General features: G+C 42.5%; 1 protein-coding gene across 3 annotated transcripts in view; it reads left to right on the top strand.

Annotated features, from left to right (window-relative positions):
* ACVR1 (activin A receptor type 1) overlaps window positions 1-20,688 on the top strand; it is a 141,620-nt gene that overhangs the window by 109,938 nt on the left and 10,994 nt on the right. For all 3 annotated transcript variants that reach the window (XM_066612013.1, XM_066612012.1, XM_066612010.1), the window contains exons 4-8: window positions 510-727; window positions 8,337-8,436; window positions 11,341-11,487; window positions 16,115-16,390; window positions 19,383-19,580. In XM_066612013.1, the coding sequence (XP_066468110.1) occupies window positions 510-727; window positions 8,337-8,436; window positions 11,341-11,487; window positions 16,115-16,390; window positions 19,383-19,580 (939 nt within the window). The remainder of the gene's footprint in view (window positions 1-509; window positions 728-8,336; window positions 8,437-11,340; window positions 11,488-16,114; window positions 16,391-19,382; window positions 19,581-20,688) is intronic.

Genomic DNA, 20,688 nt, shown 5'->3' with positions numbered 1-20,688 from the left:
TGCAAAGCTTAGGTGAGATATAAGAAGGAACATAAAGGATGGCATTTTGTCAGAGCACAGGACGAAAGTTTTCAAGCAGACCATTAGATGGCAACTTCATCACTAAGGACTGGCCTTGCCATGCTCAAGGGCTATGGCAGGTTCATATTAGTGGGTCTGTGTGGTGTTCTAACAATCCGATAGAAATGGAATTAACAGCAGGGTTGGAGAGAAATATTCAGTGTTTAGGTTTTGCATCTACTTCTTTTTTTACTGTCCAGGTGCCTTGGTTTTTTTGTTTTGTTTTTCTCTCTAGCCTGTTTGTCACACTGAGTCATTCTTAGCCAGCTGAGTTCTGCATTTAGTTTGTTTTGTTTGTTTGTGAGAATTTACAGTAAATATACCCCTTAAAGTGCCTGTTGGCTGTTCTTGGAGTTACGTCTTGAACTGATACTTTGTTAAAATTGTAAACTTCAAGCTTTGCCTTGCAGAAAAGTTTAACCTACTTGTGTTTTGTTTTTCTTGCGAAGGGCACCCACTTCAAGGGGAAGAAGCAGGTTACACCATGGAAACACTATTCCTTTTTATACTAGCTCCCATAATGGCGCTGATAATATTTTCTGTAGTAGCCATCCTGATTATCCGAAAAGTGCAACAGCACCATATGGAGAGACTCAATTCAAGGGATGCAGAATATGGAACAATTGAGGGACTCATAGCCTCGAATGTTGGGGACAGCACACTGGCGGTAAGTAACCTTGCCTTATGATCTGCTACTATTCCTTTAGTATTTTCTCGCTTCAGTTTCTGATCAGACTGCCACAAATATGACTTGTGAAATATTGAGTACTGTGTAATTTCCCTTTTTCAATACGGTCTTGGGAAAGTCAGCTCTGTAGACATTGGCAGGCTAGCTTGGTGTAGTGCAGGGAGTACTGAGATTGAACTGATCGGGCTGGGTTTGAATCCCCATTTGGACTATTCGGTCCAAATCCCCATTCGGACCTGGGTTTGAATCCCCATTTGGAGGTCTTGGGTAAGAAGTACATCTAGACTGCATCGCAGAGGAAGGAACTATAGGACAGTGACCTGTCATGCATGTCCTGTCCTGTCCTGCATGTGAAAGGCATCAGGTTTACTTCCTGCCAAGTAGGGCTGGGATATGCCTGAAATCCTGAATGGTTGCTTCCACGCAGTATAGAGAATACTGTGCTAGAAGGACTGATTTTGTGGAAGGTAACTTCATGCTTCTGACAAAACACAGCCTTGAAATTCTTGGAGGAGGAGCAGGATTCATGCATGGTGGGGTGGGAGAGGGGTGGATAAACACCATCTGGTTGTATTGTGGCATTCTGTGTGTATGACAAGCAGCTAGCAAGAATGACAACCCAAAACCTGAAACGTCACAAAAATACTGTGTAAGAGTGTTTGAAACACTTTGAATCTTCTCTTTCTTTGTAGGCATACTCAGCAAAATGGTTGCAGACCAGGTTGCTCTTTAAATGTTCATGGCCTGTGTACTTGTACCCAGAATTTTTACTCTTTTTGTTTCTTGAACTGCAGAGCCCTGTGATTTGCACAGATTTTCAAAAGTAGCTTGCCACACAGCAATTCCTTTTGTGCAGAAAAAAGAAAGCCAAAAACCTCCTCTGGGTGCATGGGGCTCTTTGTACAACTCCCTGGAATGCATCCAACTTGGTGTTTAAGGAAAAAAAAAACATACATGTAAAGCTGTGCAACTTCCTTTCAGTGTAAGAGTTGAAGGAATTGTTCTCTCTCTCTCTCTCTCTCTCTCTCTCTCTCTCTCTCTCTCTCTCTGTGTGTGTGTGTGTGTGTGTGTGTGTGTGTGTGTGTGTGTGTACAATTGTTTTTTTAAATTGGTAGCTTTTGTAAGAGTGAAGAAGGGAAAGGCCCCATCTAGATTTCATTTTTGACTTCATCTATAGTAATGCAGGATGAATTATATAATACATCTACAGTATCTTCTATATGTTGAGTTGTTAAAAATATAATATATAAATACAATATTATAAAATGGACATGCCCAGGGAGGGGGAGAGATGAGAGGTATTCCAAGGTATGGAATATTACCATAGAAGGGAGTAGATGGTGCCCTGAGCAAGGGTCTGTGTTTCAGCACAGACCTGCCCTAAAGCTGTTGATGGGTCTGCAAAGAGCCCCTTAAAGTAAGGGAAATATGTTACAGATAATCAACTCATACTGAAACTGGGCTAAAAACAGGCTTGGTCTACAAATGGAGCAGACTGAAATGGTGGAGTGGCTTGTACCATTTTATACCTCAGGTGGAGGGGTTGCATTTCCTTGTATAAAAAGCTCCTTGCAAGAAGAAAACTAGCACAGCAGGGAGTAGGCTGATTTAAATATTTGTCCTTGATATGCTAGTTTTTGTCCTTGCAGGGAGTGTTTTTATGTGGGGAAGCATTCAAAAAGGGTGTCTCTTGCACACAAGCTGGAATAATGTGCACAAACTGGAAACACTCCAGAGTGTCTCTCTGTCTTCATCTGTATAAGTTGTTCATAACCTGGGAATGTCCTGATGATAGCAATACTGGCTTGCTAACCCTCTGATATTGACTGGTTCTGTAGTATAATCCTATGCTTGTCTACTCAGAAGTTCCATTGAGTTCAGTGGGACTTACTTCCAAAGAACTGTGTATAGCAGTGGTACCAAATTTTTTGACTGGCAACTCCCTTGACGACTGGGCCATTGGCTATAGTTCCCCCCATTAGTGCTGCAATTCTGTACATTTTATAGGGTGGCAGGTTTTTTGCAAGGATCCCATGGATTCCCTGACCACTTTCTGTGGTTCTCAAAGGAGCCATGGCTGTGGTTTGGGAACCACTGGTGTATAGGATTGGAGCCTTAGTGCCTGACAACTTTCCTCTTTGACTTGTTTATGCAGCTAGGCAGGCAGGATGACGCATGTGGTAGACCAGCCTTCATCTTCCCGAATGAATTGGGCATTGTATAGCAAGGAATAGTGATGTTAAGATTAATGAGCACCAAATAATACGACTGTAATGGCTTGTTTTGATGCGGGACAATATTTCCAGATAAATTGTAATGGCTGGTCAGCTTCCCAGTAGTCCCACTTACGAAGTTGCTTGCAGCAGGGTCAGATGAGAGGTTCCATGGATCTGAAAGGTACTGTTACATAACTGAAAAAGATTCTTGACTAGACTAATGGAGTTGTTCAGGAGCAGATTTTTATGCATCCAGAGTTTGATTACACTTGGCAAATAAGCTGGTGATTGGGTGATGGAATGGTGCAGGCATCTGCCAAAACCCAAAATACTACCCACGTGTGTTATTTACTTGGTCATTCTCTAGCTCGTGGTTATTGAAAACATATGGTACAAAGGCAGCTTTTGTAAATGCACCCCAGTCTTCCTTATGTTGGTATGGTTGGTAGTTTCCAGAGTTCCAGTCAGCTATGGACTTCTCAGTATCGGCAGCAACTTGGGCTGCAATCCTATGCCCACTTATCTAAGTTACCTGCATTACCATTGACATGAACTTACTTCTGAGTAGACCTGTATAGGACTGCACTGTCAGTCAAATATTCTACTTTGCATGCAAACGGTGTGGATTTTTTTTCATTTACCTTTTGATGGTGCAATTCCGAATGCCCAAAGATCGAAACTATGGAGAAAGAATTGCTGGCAGGGACAATGGCCCTTCTGTAGGTGCTCATTGAAGGCCACCAGCTCTGTCTATGGAGATATTGTTGGTGTGCATCATGTTTGCACTTTGGATAATTGTGCCTTTCCTTGAGCAATAAATTAGGGGAGGTGAAAGAGCAGAAATATGTCTACCTGTTGCTGAGCAGACTGCTAAACTGCTAATAGGTTGCCAGGATGTGCTTTCTGCAAGACCTTTGGATGTGAAAAAAAGACAAATTGAACTCTTGTTCTCTCTCAGTCAAATGCAGCATTTCGCAAGAGAATGCCCCTTGGGAAGTAGTATTGGATTCTTTTGCACAAAGCCTGGTTGTTAGAGTGGAATATAGCTGAAAGCTACCTAATGAAATGTCTAAGCGCCATCATGAAGTCCTCTTGGCTTCAGTGTTTGGAATTTTGTGGGTACATGATGTGCTGTGCTACACAAAAGCAGAGATTGCTCTGAACTTTAATGGATTCTCCCAAGAGACATAGCACCAAAGAATACCACTGTAATATTTGGAGAGTAGGCTGTGGAGCTCAAGGAGGAACAGGTCGGGATGGTGCCAGAGCTTAAGAGGTTTCATTTAAAACTAAAATAGTGTTTCCACATCCTGTCAAAGGTATTTTCTTTGATGGCAAGCATTTCACTGAGGGGATGTTCTGATCTGACACCATGGAGGTACTTCCAGAGCAATGTTTTCTTACCAGAGATTCTTTCCTGGAAGTAGCTTTGCTGTTTACGTACTTTATGCAAAGCTTTCACTAATTGGCTAAAGAAGTAGCACACTCCTGACTTCTCAGTAGTTTATTGTAAGGCATGTTCTTGGAAATGGACTGTAGGAACTACCTCTGCAGGCTGGGGAAAGGTCATTCTGCAGTGTTGACATACAGATGCTGTTGCTAAATACTCCAAACCACTTTGTGTTGCATCAAAGGTAGTGTTGTCTCTAGAGCAGTTGTTCTCACACATTTAGTATCGGGACCCACTTTTTAAAAAAGAATTTTGTTGGGACCCACCAGAAGTGATGTCATGACCAGAAGTGACAGCATCGAGCAGGGAAATTTTGAACAATCCTAGGCTGCAATCCTACCTACACTTACCCAGGAGCAAGTCCCATTGACTATCATTGTTAAAAGCATATAAATAGTAGTCTGTTAAAAGTACAGGTATGTAACATTTCCCCAAATGCAGTCACATGCTATGGTAGCATCAAATCTAATATATTAAAAATAAAATATTGAAATGAATGGGGACCCACCTGAAATTGGCTCGTGACCCACCTTGTGGGTCCTGACCCACAGTTTGAGAAACACTGCTCTAGAGCTTGGGCTCCTGTATCCCAGCTCCAGGAGACAGCAGACCTAAGTTGGGCAGTCCCAGACTGCAAGGTATGCACAAACTACTGAGCTGCCTAGGTGAGGGAGGGAGGGAGGGAGTATGAAGGCAAGAGTGTGTGAACTTGTGGAGGTGGCAGTTGCAATCTTCCCCTCTCCCTTTTCTGGATGTTCCCCACAGTCTTTCTATCTGCAAGTGAATTGCTCTTGGAACTGTGAAGGAGAATATATGCTCTTCCTGCTTCAAAAAGTCTTGCACCTCAGAGTTCCCTTATGTTGGCTGCAGCACCCCAAGAATTTGAGCATACTGTCATCTATTGAACTGTCTGGGAGTACTGTTGCAGCCCACATCCTTGCACCCATCAAGCTTCCCAGAAGGATCTGCTACCCTGTCCCATGAATGAACAGCTAATACAGTTGCTGAGCCCCGTGCCAGGTAGTGCACTGCTACCAAACCAGCTACTAATCTCACAGTGAACACTGCAGCCAGTAGATGGGCCAGAATCAGGTCTTGCAATGATGTAGACCTTTCTCAAAGCCTACTTCCTGGTTGCTGAGGCAAAGGGAACACTAGGGAGGCAGTTTCTGCACTGGAAAGGCGGTGGGGCTACATATGTCCAAAAGGCAGGTCACAGTGTAAAGGGTTCACTTCATGCCAGTGATGAGGTGATAGCAGAAGGATGCAAGGCTGGGGGTTGTGTCTCCACAGCTGCTGGAGGAGACAGTGACCCAAGGAGAAGAAAGTGTGTGTTGTATAACCCTCCCTCCTCTCAAAGCCAATCTTGGGCTACAGGGGAGGGTTCTCCAGGCCAGGGAGCAGCCTTGTTTCCAGGTGGATGGAGAAGGATGACCCAGATGCCGACCACGTAACTCACAGAGGCCCTCCTCCACAAAAGGGGGGGCTCCCCCATGCTGGACTGGGGAGCCCCCAGAAGAACACAAAGAGAAATTCTGCTTCCTGAGGGTTTTAAAGAAGGAAGAAGCTTGAAAGAAAGGGATGTAGGCAATGCATTGCTGAACAGTGAAGCTGCCAGAGGAGTTATGTTCTGTTGATCTTGCCAAAGAAGGGGAGTGGACACAAAAGATAAATGTTGGGAGGCCAGACAATCTCTGGGTTAGGAAGCACAAAGAGGTAGGCTGTATCTGGAAGGGTCTGAGTCTCTCATATTGATTGGCATATACTAGCCAGATTTTTTGGCTGTGAGCCTCTGGTAAATGTGTTTGCTGGACAAAACTGAGTGCAGTATATCTGGAGATAGAAAAATCTATACTTGTACTTGCGTTCTCACTGCATTTCCCTAAAGCACTTAATAATCCTAATTAACATGGTCACAAATGTTGCGGCAACTGCAAAGTTGGACTTCCACTATTATGTGGAGTTTGGTATTTGGCACCCTGAGTTTCTATACAGGCCTAGGGTAGCCAAATTTTGTGTGCTTTTAGTATATAAAACCTAAACGAGCTATTTATGTCTATGAAATAAAGGCACAGTTCCCTACAGGGAACCAAACCAACCGACTCTCTGCCAATGTCACTTATTTAATGAACAAACTTTAAATCATGTTAAAATCATGTAGATGTTTAATGGGTGAACTCGGTCAGAATGGACCAAGTTTTGTTTTGTTTCTTTGAGCCTTATTCTTGAAGCTCTTGTAGTATTTTAATTAGTAGTACGTTTCCGAAAGCAAGGCTTGCTATGAATTGGATGATTCTGACAGTTCTGGTATGACACAGGGGCCCCATAGCATTTGCCTGTCCTATAATAGTTGGTAGGATCTCTCCTTGCATGTTCTCTCAAGCTAAAGAAAAGAAATTGTTTTGCTGCCACCTTGTGTCCATATGTGAAGGATTTCAAACAGCATTTTGTGGTATGACACAAAGCAGAGCTTGATCTTCTTGTCCCACTGATAACTTTAGAAAATGGATGGCCTCAAGTTATTCTGATTATGACTTCAAGAACTGGGTGTTTTGCTGTGCTAAAACCACAGTAGAAAGTATAGAAGGGTTATGTTTTGGTTACTTTGGAGTGTTTTTAAACTTTTTAAAATCCTCATGCTAACAATTCTATTAAGCATGTGGTGAGTGGCATACCTTCTAGGGTCTCTTATGTGCGTTTGTACAGGATGAGGTGTTAGGTAAGAGGTTCACTGAACTTCATGCCATTTCCTTTTGCTTAGCAAGTCATACCTTCTGAGATACCATACAGTTCTAATAACCATGCTAGAGAAAAACGTAGTCCCTGTGCTAAAAACAAAAAAAAAAAAGCCATGGGAAGCTTGCATGGCTTCTACAAATTGTGCTGACCAGGAGTGGCTTTCAAAATTGGGCAATGCTCTGCATTAATACCTCAATAGATAGAGAAGGAGTTGTATTTCAGTAATCTCGGCACTTATGCGTTCGCAAAGGCAACTGTGTTCCTTTTTGGCAGATGTTCATAAACAAAACTTAGTGGTTTAGTTTGGCTAATGCATTTCTGTGACATACAATATGCTTGTAGTTTCCCGTTACTGGACGGTGGTGTGGCTTGCAGTTTTGGAAAGTCCAGAAATATTCAGCTCCCATTCACTGGAAGGAAAATTCCCTTTTAGGAATTAAGGGATATGGGATAAAGGAATGTAGGAAACAAAGGGATAAATTGACAATGTGGTTGGAGTTGGGGATTTCAGGAAAGAGCCATAAGCATAAATTGAGAACTGACAGCATTTAAAATCATTGGAACTTCCTTGTACACAAGTTAAGACTACTATGAAGTGTAAAAACTGTACTAACAGGAGCAATAATTGGTACATTAGTAAACCATATTCTGGCATATTTTTAATGTTAAACTGTGTAGAGCAGTGGTTTTCACACATTTAGCACCAGGATCCACTTTTTAGAATGAGAACCTGTCAGGAGCCACTGGAAGTGATGTCCTGACTGGAAGTGCCATCATCAAGCAGGAAAATTTAGAACAATCCTACCACACTCATCCAGGAGTAAGTCCCATTGACTTTCATTGTTAAAAGCATATACAGAGTAGCCTGTTAAAAGTATAGTACTGTAACACTTCCCCAAATGCAGTTACATATCATGGTGGCATCAAGTTTAATATATTAAAAATGAAATATTGTAATGAGTATATTGTAATGAAATATTGTAATGACCCAACTGAAATTGGTTCGTGACCCACCCAGTGGGTCCCGACCCACAGTTTGAGAAACACTGGTGTAGAGGGTATAGCCTTTCATCTTAGGGTCAGATGTTCTTGAGCAGTTGACCAGTGGAAGATGAGCTCCTTGGATCTGCTCCTGCTCCATTTGACTATTGGTGCCCAACGGTTTCATCTTATTTTCACACAGGACTTGTTGGACCATTCCTGCACCTCTGGGAGTGGCTCTGGTCTTCCTTTCCTGGTACAGAGGACAGTGGCTCGCCAAATTACCTTGTTGGAATGTGTAGGTTAGTAATCTTGTGATTTATTCTGCAGGGGACAGTCTGAGGAATCCTCTGTGTGTGGGGGGAGATGTTTTCTCTGTACTAAACAAAAGTTAAGCAAATGACACTGTGTGGGAAATTCTGAAGCAATAATGTTGGATTCATTTTTAGCCAAGCTGTGCCCAAATAGTAGGAGTTTTACAATTAAATAATAAAGTTTTTTCTCTTGTCAGTTGCTTTTCTCTCCCTCCCCCCCCCCCCATCATATAATGTTGCTTCTTTCACCACTGAAATGAAAATGGAGCGGAAGGGGATTCTTTGTTCTTGTGTTACAGGAATGGCATGGTTGCCATTTCCCTTTTATTGCTTTTCACAACTTTGTAGTAACATTGGAATGAATCTGGGAGGTGTATTGAGCCTTCTCAGGTTGTCTACTTCTCATACCTGTATTGCTTCCACAATGTGTGGCTGAAAGGAATTTTTTCACCCCGGGTTTGCAAAACAATCCTGAAGTCATGTGGCTAACTTGTCTTGACTGGAATTGTGTTCTGGTTTCTTTTTATTTGAACATACAAACCTGCCTTCTAGTGAGTCAGGCCATTTGTCCATTTAGTTTGGTATGGTTAGCAACTCTCCAGGGTTTTGGGCAGAGAAGAGTCTTTCCTAACCATGCCTAGAGATTCCAGGAATTGAACTTGAGACCATCTGTGTGCAAAGCAGGTGCTGTACCAGTAAGCTATGACCATTCTGATATTTATGTTCTGTCCACTGAATAGTGAGTGAAAAATACATCTGTTCAAATTATGCAATAAATATTGGACAATCAGTATCAGATCTTGTTGAAAATATCAGCTAGTATGTTGTCAGATGCCTGTAATCCCTAAGTGTTCCCAGTTACTCTTTATGGTTAATTTACTTTTATGATCCTCTCTACCTAAAATCGCCACTGTAGTTAATATGTGGCTTAGTACTGAGTCTTCCCAGAAGGGACCACTCTCTGTTTTAAGTTACCACATGGTTAATAGTCAGCCTGTATTGCGTTGCAAGTGGAATCTTTGGATAGGAAGTCCCTTCTGTGTAACACCAATGCCTCATAACTTTCATATATCCCTTTACCCTGGATTACACCTGTTACTGATGAACTTGTGCCAAAAATGAGCTAAAGAAATGAGAGACCAACTTCAGACATGTACTCCTGCCAAAGAAAGCAGGTGGCATTACAGTGAAGTTAAAATGCACTTCAGCCTGTTCAGTTTATACCAAGGTTCTCTAATGTGCAGCTCTCATGCTATTCTAACAGACATTGTGCAAAATGTGGCTGCTGCTTTTATATGCCAAACATGCACCACTGTCTTGTGCAAATCTCTCTCCAGAGGGATGTGAGGGGCCATGTCACAGTGGTGAGTAGAGCACATGCTTTGCATGCATATATGGTCCTAGGTTCAAAATCCTTGGAGAGCTGTTTTCAGTTGGAATAGACAATATTAATGGCTGACAGTCTGTGTATAACTCCGTTAGCAATTGCCTGCACTGAACAGGGATAGATGGACTTGTTGACCTCTAAGGCACCTTTCAACTCTGACATTTGCTACTTGTTCATATATTCTCCTTTGTAATTAAAGCTGTAGACAGTCTGGGACATCTGAATCCACCCTAGTTCTTAGGATGCCAAATACCCAAAGAAGTAACTCATTTGGACTCTTCGCATGTTAATATGTACCTGGTTATGTCTGTGTACCCAGGAACTATAATTGCTTGTCTGTCCTTTAGTATAATTACTCACGTGTTCAATTCAATGCAGGTGTAATCTGTATATAGTGTGCATGGATTGTTTATCTGAACATTCATTCACACAACTTCACTGCATTCTGCACCTGAACAGAGCATTATTATGTGAGAACAGCATCATTTTATATTGGTGGAGTTGACCAGGATAGTTGACCTTCAGAGACTGGCATCATCAAGCATCTGCCAAGCTACTCTTGACACTTAGAGGAACAGCTGTTACCACCTTTAGAGGGGGCACCTTTCAGGGAGAATTGGGCCAAGCAACCATTTTTTTCACACATTGTGTTCTGCGATTTTGTGAAGGAGGGAAATGGCTTCCAGCTGCAAGGAGGAGTTCACCTGTTGCTACTTCCAAAGTGTAAGCTAACCTACATAAAAAAAGGAGCACTTCGCTGACCGCGTCAGACCTGGAGCCAACCCTCTAGTGCAGTGGTTTCCAAACTTACCTGGGTCACAACATCCCCACAGCCTCCTCAGTCAGGTGTCATCATTTTGGATCTTGTGCTGCCATCTTGGCTCTCACCTAAATCTCACAATGTTTCATGAGATCTCAGAAGATCTCACAAATCTCACAAGATTTCACGAGTAGCACTGGGGGAATAGAGAGGAGGGGCCACTGCAGACAGCCTGTGGCTGCTTTACGGATATGCTGCAATGCCTAAGGTATTGTGACATGCACTTTGGGAACTCCTGCTGTAGTGCTTTGAGTGGTTCAAAACCATCAAGAGTCACTGGTGTTTGCCTTTTAAACAAAACATGGAGGAAATATATGAAAGAATAGGTTAGGTGGTCAAGCCATCATTTTATGCTAAAGCAGTGCAGCAGACCTGAACAGAAAGGAATCCTCTTCCAATCCCAATCTCAAGTGCCACCTCTGTAAGGAGGTGGTGGGACATGGGCTTTCTTGTTGATTTTATTCTATGTCCTTGCTCCATTGCCACTCTCCTGTATCCAGTTGTGACCTGATGTGAGAATCTCTGCTGTGGAACCAGGACAGCATTGACAGCTTAGCTTTTAAAGGCCCTTAAAGGCTGACTGAGTTCAGTGGTGGGCTTCTAATCAGATCCATGCTCAGTGTACTCCTCTTGCATGTAATAAGGAAGAATGGTAATATCTTTTTTTGTTCTGTTTTTTTTCCAGGAAAAGGCCGATATGGAGAAGTTTGGAGAGGGCAATGGCAAGGTGAAAATGTTGCAGTAAAGATCTTTTCTTCTCGAGATGAAAAATCCTGGTTTAGGGAAACAGAATTATACAACACTGTGTTACTGAGGCACGAAAATATTTTAGGTAAGGAGTTAATGGTAGTGCTTTGCCCACTGATAGGTGGGGTAAGTTTAAAAAGGTAGATTTGAGGGGCTATGCTTTGTGAACATGGTGGCGGCTCGGTGGTGGCTCCTTGGTTGTGGAATTCCATGTCCTTAGAATTAACCCATTTTTCCCCAATCCACATTTGGTCCCTGTTGGGTATATGTAACATTGGGGAGAAATGGCTTAAAAACAGCTTCTTCTCTGGAGACCTTTTGATGGGGCCTTAAGACTTTTTTTTATTTAAGGAGACCTTTCATTGCTGGCATGATGGGCTGGCACTTTTTAATGAATGCAGTTTTAATGGTTGTGTGATCCATTGGGGTCTGATCTGTTCTATTGTTTTAATGTTTTAAGCATTGTTTTACTCTGCATTGTTTTTATTGTTGTAAGCCAATGTGGGGTGGAAAGGCAGGGTTGAAATCCTTTAAATAAATGTATAACTCTCTAATAATTAAGATAGTATCAATTTTAACAAAGAAAAATAACTTTCTCCCAGACAACGTCAAGTTAAACTAGACCAGTTTCCCCCACTGAGTGCGTGGAGACAGGGTCCTGCAGTGGGGTGAGGGGAAGGTCCCTTGGTAGTTCACTTGTTGCAGGGATGAGAGAGAGAGAGAGAGTGCATATGTGTTTTGAATGAGTGGAGACGGGGTCTAGCAGTGGCAGGGAGACTCCTTGGAAGTTCACTTGTTGCAGGGATGGGGGGGAAGAGTAGCATTTAACAGAAGGCAGAGCATTAAGAAATCAATCATGACTCTGTGGAACCTGAAAGGGCAAGTTCTGCCCCCTAAAATTGGATAGCAGATAATCCTACCTCTGTCTCAAATGCATGGTATGTTTTTGGCTTCTTGAAATGATGCAGACTTGGTATCTTGTTTTATATTGTTGTGAGGAAGAGAGAAAGGTGTGTGCACATTAGGGGGCAAAAGGGGCTTGTAAACAAGAGTATTTTACTTCTGTAATCTATTTTACAGGGCCTGGTGGTATCATGATTCTAGAAAGTTGTCTCTGCATTATTTTGGTTGTTTAGTTTGGTGGTGGTTTGTGCTGTTTTTTGGTTTTTTATTGCTTTTTAATTTTTATTTTTAAATTTAATAAGTAATATATATTTCATGTGTTTCATTTAAACACTATAAGTGTTTTTAGTTATTATTTTGGCATGTCCTACATTTTTCTTGAATGTCCTACATTTTGGGGTGTCTTGTCCTCTTTTCCAGTTATGACATCTGGTCACCCCACACCTTATCATAAAATGTGTATATTTTATATTAAAATGTATAAGCTACGTGCCCATCTGGATGGGCATACAAAAGTGCAATAAAATCAATCTCTGTTCATCAAGATAAAAATAAGCAAATGTTAAACAATGCTTCTTTTAAAATGGCAATAGAGCAGCACAATAATCAGGAGTAGAGTCAGTCAAATAGTTTTAACAAGACTATCATTTGGCAGACAGCTGACCAGTATCAAAGACTCTTTGCAATAAGACTATCTTTCTTATTGCTTCTCGATAAGGTGAGAAACTGGGTGAATCTCTCCTTGCCCCATGGTGAGGGGGAAGAGTTTAAAAATCTGGGTATGACAACAGGAAGGCCTGTCCCTTGTTCTCACCAACTACACTTCTGGTGGACATAGATGGTCCTCTACTAAAGACCTTAGTGGGGTGGGGTAGGGCCACATGGGACAACTTAAGAATAAATAAATAGTGAATCACAGTGACCAGATGCTGTTGAAATCAAATGGGGCCTTGCAGAAGAGGTCTAGGTAGACTGTTCATTGTGTTTGGAGGGCGGGCACTATTGGCTGGTATCTCCTTTATCCCCCCCCCCGTCCCATGTGAGTGCCCAAATCTGTGGACTCCACTGCCATCTTGAGGACAAAGCCAGGCAAAGAGAGACTGACCTCAGAAACCTTCCAAAACTTACATTGTAGCATATAGCCCAGGGTCTGAGAGGACTGGGTAATTTGAGTTCGATGAACCACAGGCAGAGAGAGATGTATAAAAGGTATTTTTAAAATGTATAAAAGAATTTATTAGAAGTACAAAAGGGGATGGGTGGGTAATACAATGAGAAAAGACTTCAACTAGCAGACTTGGGAAGTATCTTTGACCATTGGCAGTGCCAGGTACAGGTTTCAGCAAAAGTGATTGCAGATGAACTTGATAACAAAATAATTCCATATCTGGTGCTGAATCCAAAATCAGCTTGAAGAGTCTATCATCTCTCTCTTCTAAGGGGTAGGCAAGAGCTTGGCCGCACACAGTTGTGATTTCTGAGGGAACCAGCCGAATCTCACACAAGCATCCTTGGCCTTGGCCTTAAGTAACTTAGGGCACAATCCTATCCTGCGCGGGAACAGGCAAGCCAAGAGGCATGTGCTGTATCCAGCGCAGAACAGGGGCCAGAAGCGGCTCAGCCAGAGGCAAGGGGAAACATTTCCCCTTATCCCTGGGTAAGGGCCGCTGGCCCCTATGGTTCTCCTTGAACTTGCGCCACCTCCTGAGGTGGCGCACGTTCTAGGACAATGGAGCAGCTTGAAGCCACTCCATTCTCCTTGGGAACAGGGTTTGGGATCCAGTATCTGCCAGATCCCTGCCCGCCTCCAGAACCACCCACCGCCCACCCTCCCCCTGCCCAGGAACGCCTCCCTCCCGTCTACCTTTTCTCTTTGGGCCTGCCAGCTCGGCCAATGCAAGTCTGAGAGATGAAGCCGGCGCGGAGGCTTGCGTCAGCCTCCGCAGAGCAGCGCTTCTTGGAGTGCCCGCCAGGCTTTCTCTCAAGGAGGTGAAAATGTGCCTTACAGCACATTTGAGACCCTTCTGGACAGGTGCAAGGGACTTGCGTCGGCCCAAGAGAGTGTTTGGATTGCACCCTTAAGTGGTTGATGTTGCCACCTGATTCACCTGATACCACCTGTTACTGATTGCTTACTTTATACCTACTTGGGGCATACTTATCTACCCTATGACATAATCGGGTGGACTTTAAATCCCAGTTCACTAGCGCGTTTCTTTTCTAGCAGGTGAGCTGGTTAGAGCTATTTCCCTGTCTGGACCCAGATGTATCTAAGACAACTAATACACAAAACCTACCTGCTTATCCATGCAGTCTTTCTGCAGTAGTGCTGAATTCAAATAGTCTTTGGGAAACCTCTTTCCTGTGTAACCTTATACTGAGACTTTCCTTAGGGGAAAAAATGAAGGGAGCAATCTAAACTCAGTCATCCTGATCCTTTTTTGATCTGCGGTTTGTTTACATGGGTTCTGAGTATCAACAGAAATAAATATGCACATTTTATCTGCAATATAGACTTCTGCATTTTAATTTTAACCAACCTGAGGAAGGAGAGAACAGTGTCTTGGGGAATGGAAAATTTTCCCTCTGTCCAGTGGAACTGGGGTTTGCCAAGATGGATATATTTGCTTTATTGAGAAAGCCAGAATGTAATGGTGGCATGAGAAGGCTCTGTGACGAGGTCCACAGGAAAATAAACTGCATCTTGGTTCTACGACAGTGTCACAATGCTTCAACCTCATGAAAGGGAAAAAAGGATGAATGGACAAATTGAGGGCTGCAGTGGCATGTATGCATGTATCCAAGCTGAAAGGCTAAAGCTTCCTGTGTCCAGTTTTCGTAAGATGGGGGAGAGAGGGTGACTGGGTGTCCTTTTCATTCATATGCTCATGCATGATTGCAGTTTTAAGTTAACCTGCTGATTTCACGTGGAACTTGGTAGCATTGGCCATGGAGCCCTGAAATGGATGGCTGCTCCATTAGTAAGTCAATTCTGCCAATTCTAGGAAAGCTTGCTGCGTGGAAAATAGCATGGGCGAGTGCTATTTGTGCAACCAGCTTCATGAATCAAACTGGCATTTATTTTTAGGGGTGGGGGAGGGCATTTCATATTACTTTCCTTCTATTTGGGCCTTGCAAAATGCTGTGAGATGTATATGGCTCTTCTCTTCTTCTTCTTGGTTTTTAGTTCTCAACTTTAGAGATGAGTGAACATTACTAGCTGAGCTGTCAGGTTTCATACTTACCTGGGAATCTCTCTTGATTTCTTCTCTCACCTTTTCTGGGAGTTATCTTTGCTATCCTGAATCCTGTACTTGAATGAGCAGATGCAGTAGATGAGCCAGGGGCGTGTGGTTCGTGGTTGGTGGTGTCTCCTGTGATTTCGGAGGCTTGGGAACATGGCTCTCTGTAACTGAATACTGCCTGTGAATAAGCCTGAGTTCCCAGTGCACGTGCCATGTTTGTTAACGCAAGCGTGTACGGTACTTGGAAATTGTCAAGGAGGTGGGTTTGCACCCTCTGAGCAGAGTTACTAGGACTAAAGTTCAAAGATCTTTATATTGTAGCATTGTTGTCCATTATTGTGTGACAACCATTTCTTTTCACCCGATACAAAATCTCAAGCAAGCTATTCAACTGATGCTTGATGGAGCCCAGTAACCTATTTCTCTTAAGTGCAACATGCACTCATCAGTTCTATTTTGGGGGAAATAGGAGGTGGTAATTCCAGCGAGAGTATAGCTAGTGGGGTACAAAGCATCTGATCAGTCACCTGATTTTTTAAATACATGTTTCCTCTCTCCTTCCAGGCTTTATAGCTTCAGATATGACCTCTAGGAATTCTAGCACTCAGTTGTGGCTGATTACACATTATCATGAGATGGGTTCTTTGTATGACTATCTACAGCTCACTACGCTGGACACAGTGAGCTGCCTACGGATTGTCTTGTCCATAGCTAGTGGCCTTGCACATTTGCACATAGAGATCTTTGGGACCCAAGGAAAACCTGCCATTGCTCATCGAGACTTGAAAAGTAAAAATATCCTGGTTAAGAAAAATGGACAGTGTTGCATAGCTGACTTAGGTGAGTTAATTTCCTTTATTATTATTTTCATTTTTAATACTAATGTGACACTACAAAGTCTCCAGATAATCTACTGCAATTCTTGAGGGCCTTTCAAAATTCCAGTTATTTCAAAAGAGTCTTGACATCCACTAGAGGGCACATAAACATCCTTTTTAAAAAAAAAGTCATGCTTCTATCTGCTCCTGTTTGCATTTTCTTGTGTTTGATTGTGTGGCCCTGTGTTTAAGAAAAAACAAAAAGTAACAAATGTCTATTTGCAGTTTTAAAGACTTACATGGGAGGGTAATGAAAAATTGAGGAAAAACCCCAAATGACATGAAATGGAGGCTTCTTTTCTATTGAAAAGAATGATTTGGAAGCTTTCTGCTGGTCCTATCTCTCATATCTTGCATATCTCATATTTGGCTTAAGATGTAATACTGCCATTAAGCAGGGAGCCAACGGTGTCAGCTGTTGCCTTTTAACCTGGCATACTGTCCGCTTAATGTCACTGATCATTTTTGGGATGAACAAAGTCCCTGTCCCTATTTGCTCCAGTGTCGCATATTTGCTAGTATCTCTTCTGCATCGTCTTAGATTGTGAACCCATTTGAACAGGAGACCATTTATCTATCTGTTTTGCTATGTAAATTGCTTTGAACTTGTGAGGTACCTCCACTGCCCACCTACTCAGACACCTGCTCAGTGAGAGGCCCAGCACAGAAACAGCTGGGCAGCAAGATTGAGCCGCAGGTGTCCCAGTGCATTTAGTGTAGTCTCAGAGTGGCAGGAAGGGAGTTGCATTACCTGGCTCCTCCACCACAGGAGACTCAAGATTTCTCCTAGGGAAGGGAAGGTGTCTTTGGCCTCCCTCTGTTTTTTCTCTAAGCCTCCCTCATCGTAGGCATGCAGGCTCTGTTTTAGCTCCTCCCCCTTCCTGGCCCTGCCCGGTTCTTGGAGCAGTTTTGTTCTCCCTCTATGGTAAGGCAAGAGCCATCCTACAGATTGCTCCATGTGAGCATGTCCATAGCAGTTAGGAGTCACCTGCTGTGAGTGTCTGTGCCTGCTGAAACACTGGAGACAGTGTTGCAACCTCCACTGACCAAGGTGAGTACAGGTGGGTGCCCATCTTCGAACCAGTCAGCTCCTTCGTGCCCTGGCTCCCAGTTCCACCCCAGCCCAATGCCTGGGATTCTCCTCCACCTCCTAGATATGTCAGTGGATGGACAAAACCGTTTTGTTGAAAAGTAATATATAAATATTGAATCCCCAACAAAGTGCAGCAGCTAGCACAATGCTGTGCCACCCATAATTTAAGACCTGGGTTGTTCAGTTGTGATATAAGTCCTAGGGGTTTGTGGCACATCTGATCAGGAGAGACTGTGGACTAGGATAACTGTAGGATAGCCAGCTTTTGACAGGCATGGCACACACCTGCTCCACAGCTCAGTTAGACTACAGCAAAACCAACCCAAGCCACCAGGGCCAGATGATTGGAACTGGTGGGCTGTAATATACACTGAACTGGCAGTATAAAATACTTTAGACTTAGCTGGTGGCATTACAAAACATTGATTTTGTAAGGTGGGTTTGCCAGTGTTCCTGCCTTGTCGGTTATGTTCAAGTGGCCGTAGTGATAAAAGGTGCCACTTTTGCTACTCTTTCTGTGACTCATCAAATGGGTTTTCTCTGCCCCATAACTTTGCTCTTTCTTTGAAATTGATATGCAGATGCAGCCTATTCCCTTTGAAAAGGCCTGATTACCACACAGAATTCCACTCTTTGATGTATCCAAGATTTGAAGTAAACACATTTTCACTGTAGAATGGCACATTTACCAAGTGATAGTTTACTGATGGACTCATGAAAAGGCTATTTGTCTGAGCTTTGTTTTCCTATAAACTACCTGGTGCACCTCTTCATCTTCCAGTGGTTGCCAGTTTACTTTAGATAAAGTGGTGCTATCTGATGATTATGGTATGAGGCTTCTCATTATTAAGATGTGTAATGGTTGGAGCTGACTGCGTAGAACAGTTGCCATAGATTCATTTTGAATGCTGTTTAGTTTCTGATGCATATCCGTACCTATGATTTGTTTTTCTTGGAAGACATTTTCTTTTCATATTCTTATTGTAGTACTTTATACTTTTTTCTGCAGTCTTGTTTTTGTGCTACTTTTACTAGCAGTTGTTGTATTGATTTTTAAGATAAGCCTGGAACAATTGAACTGTTTTCTTATAACAGGTGTATGAATTGAATAATGATCTTGAAACCTTTAGTCCCTAGGCCAAGATCATGGTTTCAATAATGCAAATGCTCAAACAAAACAATGGATACTTAAGTTGTCAGTCTCAATGTGTTGCCCAAAAGCAAAGTGTTTGCTATTTTGCTGCTGCATAGCCTTTATCTACATTTCTTTTTCAAATAAAGGCCTTTCTGACCTCCACATCATGCCATTTTCAAAGGGGTTTTTTGTGCTTTATCAGTATGGTTGGTTTTTATATCTCAGAAGCATTCTCACTCACTCTCTCACTCAAAATCTGGGCAATTACTTTAAAAGGAGAATGCAAGAGCTTATATTTGTACTGATCCCCAAGTAAGCTATAGTTAGATTTCTCAGTATCTTGTTCAATATCGGCAGCTCAACAATTGTCTCTGCCCTCTGATATTGTTCCATATCAGTTGTTCTGATTCCACCACCGCTTTTACTCTTCCCCTGCCTCCTTGTAACACTTTCCTCATAACATACAGTGTATAATACATAATAATTGCATTTATTCTTGTTTTATGGACCTCTGAGACCTGGACTCGGTTCCTTTCCCAAGAAGCTGTTCTCCTTTAAACCCTCTTGTTTCCCTTGGGAACATTTTAATAAACTACCTCAGCACATAGTCTTGAAGATGATTTGCTCAACTGTTGGAAATAATTTGCATCCCAAGATTACTGCAGAAATGACTATAATCGGAAAGGTACCTTTATTACAGCTCTTTTTTTGTGTGTGTGGTTATAGGCCTCGCAGTGATGCACTCCCAAAGCACCAATCAGTTGGATGTGGGAAACAACCCCCGTGTGGGAACCAAGCGCTACATGGCCCCGGAGGTCTTAGATGAATCTATCCAAGTGGATTGCTTTGACTCTTATAAAAGAGTTGACATTTGGGCATTTGGGCTGGTCCTTTGGGAAGTAGCCAGGCGCATGGTTAGCAATGGTAAGTAGATACTTAGTTGTAGGGCATGTTTGATAGCCTATAAAATGAATTGACTGCTAAATGGGCAAGGATCTGGTACACTTTCTTGGTAGCAAATGTTCCTCTTTTCTTGTATTGCATACATGAATATGGGTGTTTTGCTCTCCATATAGTCCCAAAATTCTGCTCACACTGCAGGATTTATGCTGCAACTGCCATTGATTTGTTAAATACTGTTGCCAATTTTGGCTGTGTTAATGTGGAAAGAAACACTCGTTGAACCTTCTTTTTTTTTCTTTCCTTTTATTGGTCACTAACCACATTTTAAAACTTCTGAAGCAGTGTTACAATTCCCCAGTTGCCCATTTTATGCAACACAAATGGGCCAGCACTGTCCAGCTTCACCTACTAGCTTCTACATGTACACCACATTTCTGTAAGGATAACTTTTTATTGGCACTTTGAATGGGGTCACATCAAGAATCCTTCAGGTATATGGCAAGCGCAGTTCTGTCTCCTGCATTTCCATCTCTCTGGAAAAAGAAAAAGCAGTATTGCTAAGAAAGTCATGTGTAAAATTGGACTATTGATCTTCCCCACCTTGACCTGTAAACCAGTGTTTCCTAGCCTGCGGTATGTGTACCCCCAGAGGTACTTGCCAAGACCTTTAGGGGCACTTGAAAAATAATTGAATAATGGTAGGAAAAGGCATTAGAATACCTTGCGGGGCTAATATGAGGGGTACAGTTTATGGAAATGGGCTGCCAAGGGGTCCACCAGTGGAAAATGCTGGGAACCAATACTGTAAACAGTAACTTCTTTCACAGTAGCAGTTTGAAGACAGCAAGCATTTCATTATTAGGGTTTGTGAGTTATGTAAGTCCTTATGGGTTTCATGGAAGTCCATGGCTAGAACTGGAATGCTGGTTAATTGGCTGGTCAAAAATTGTCAGTTGTCCACAGCCAAATATCTCATGAAGCGTCTGCATAAGTGATTGCTTACCTTTTTAATGTTGTCATAGTGGTATTTATCAGCAAAGGCAGGAAGACTACTTGCTCCCTAACCCTGCAGCAGCTTTGCAGATATCACAGCTAGAGATGGCTGAAAATGGTGTTATTGGTTTTACTC

Source organism: Tiliqua scincoides, chromosome 1 (assembly GCF_035046505.1).
Source record: "Tiliqua scincoides isolate rTilSci1 chromosome 1, rTilSci1.hap2, whole genome shotgun sequence".
In the NCBI taxonomy this organism is placed as follows: domain Eukaryota; kingdom Metazoa; phylum Chordata; class Lepidosauria; order Squamata; family Scincidae; genus Tiliqua; species Tiliqua scincoides.
Note: the sequence above shows the minus strand (reverse complement) of the source record. Positions and strands in the feature narration are given on the sequence as shown.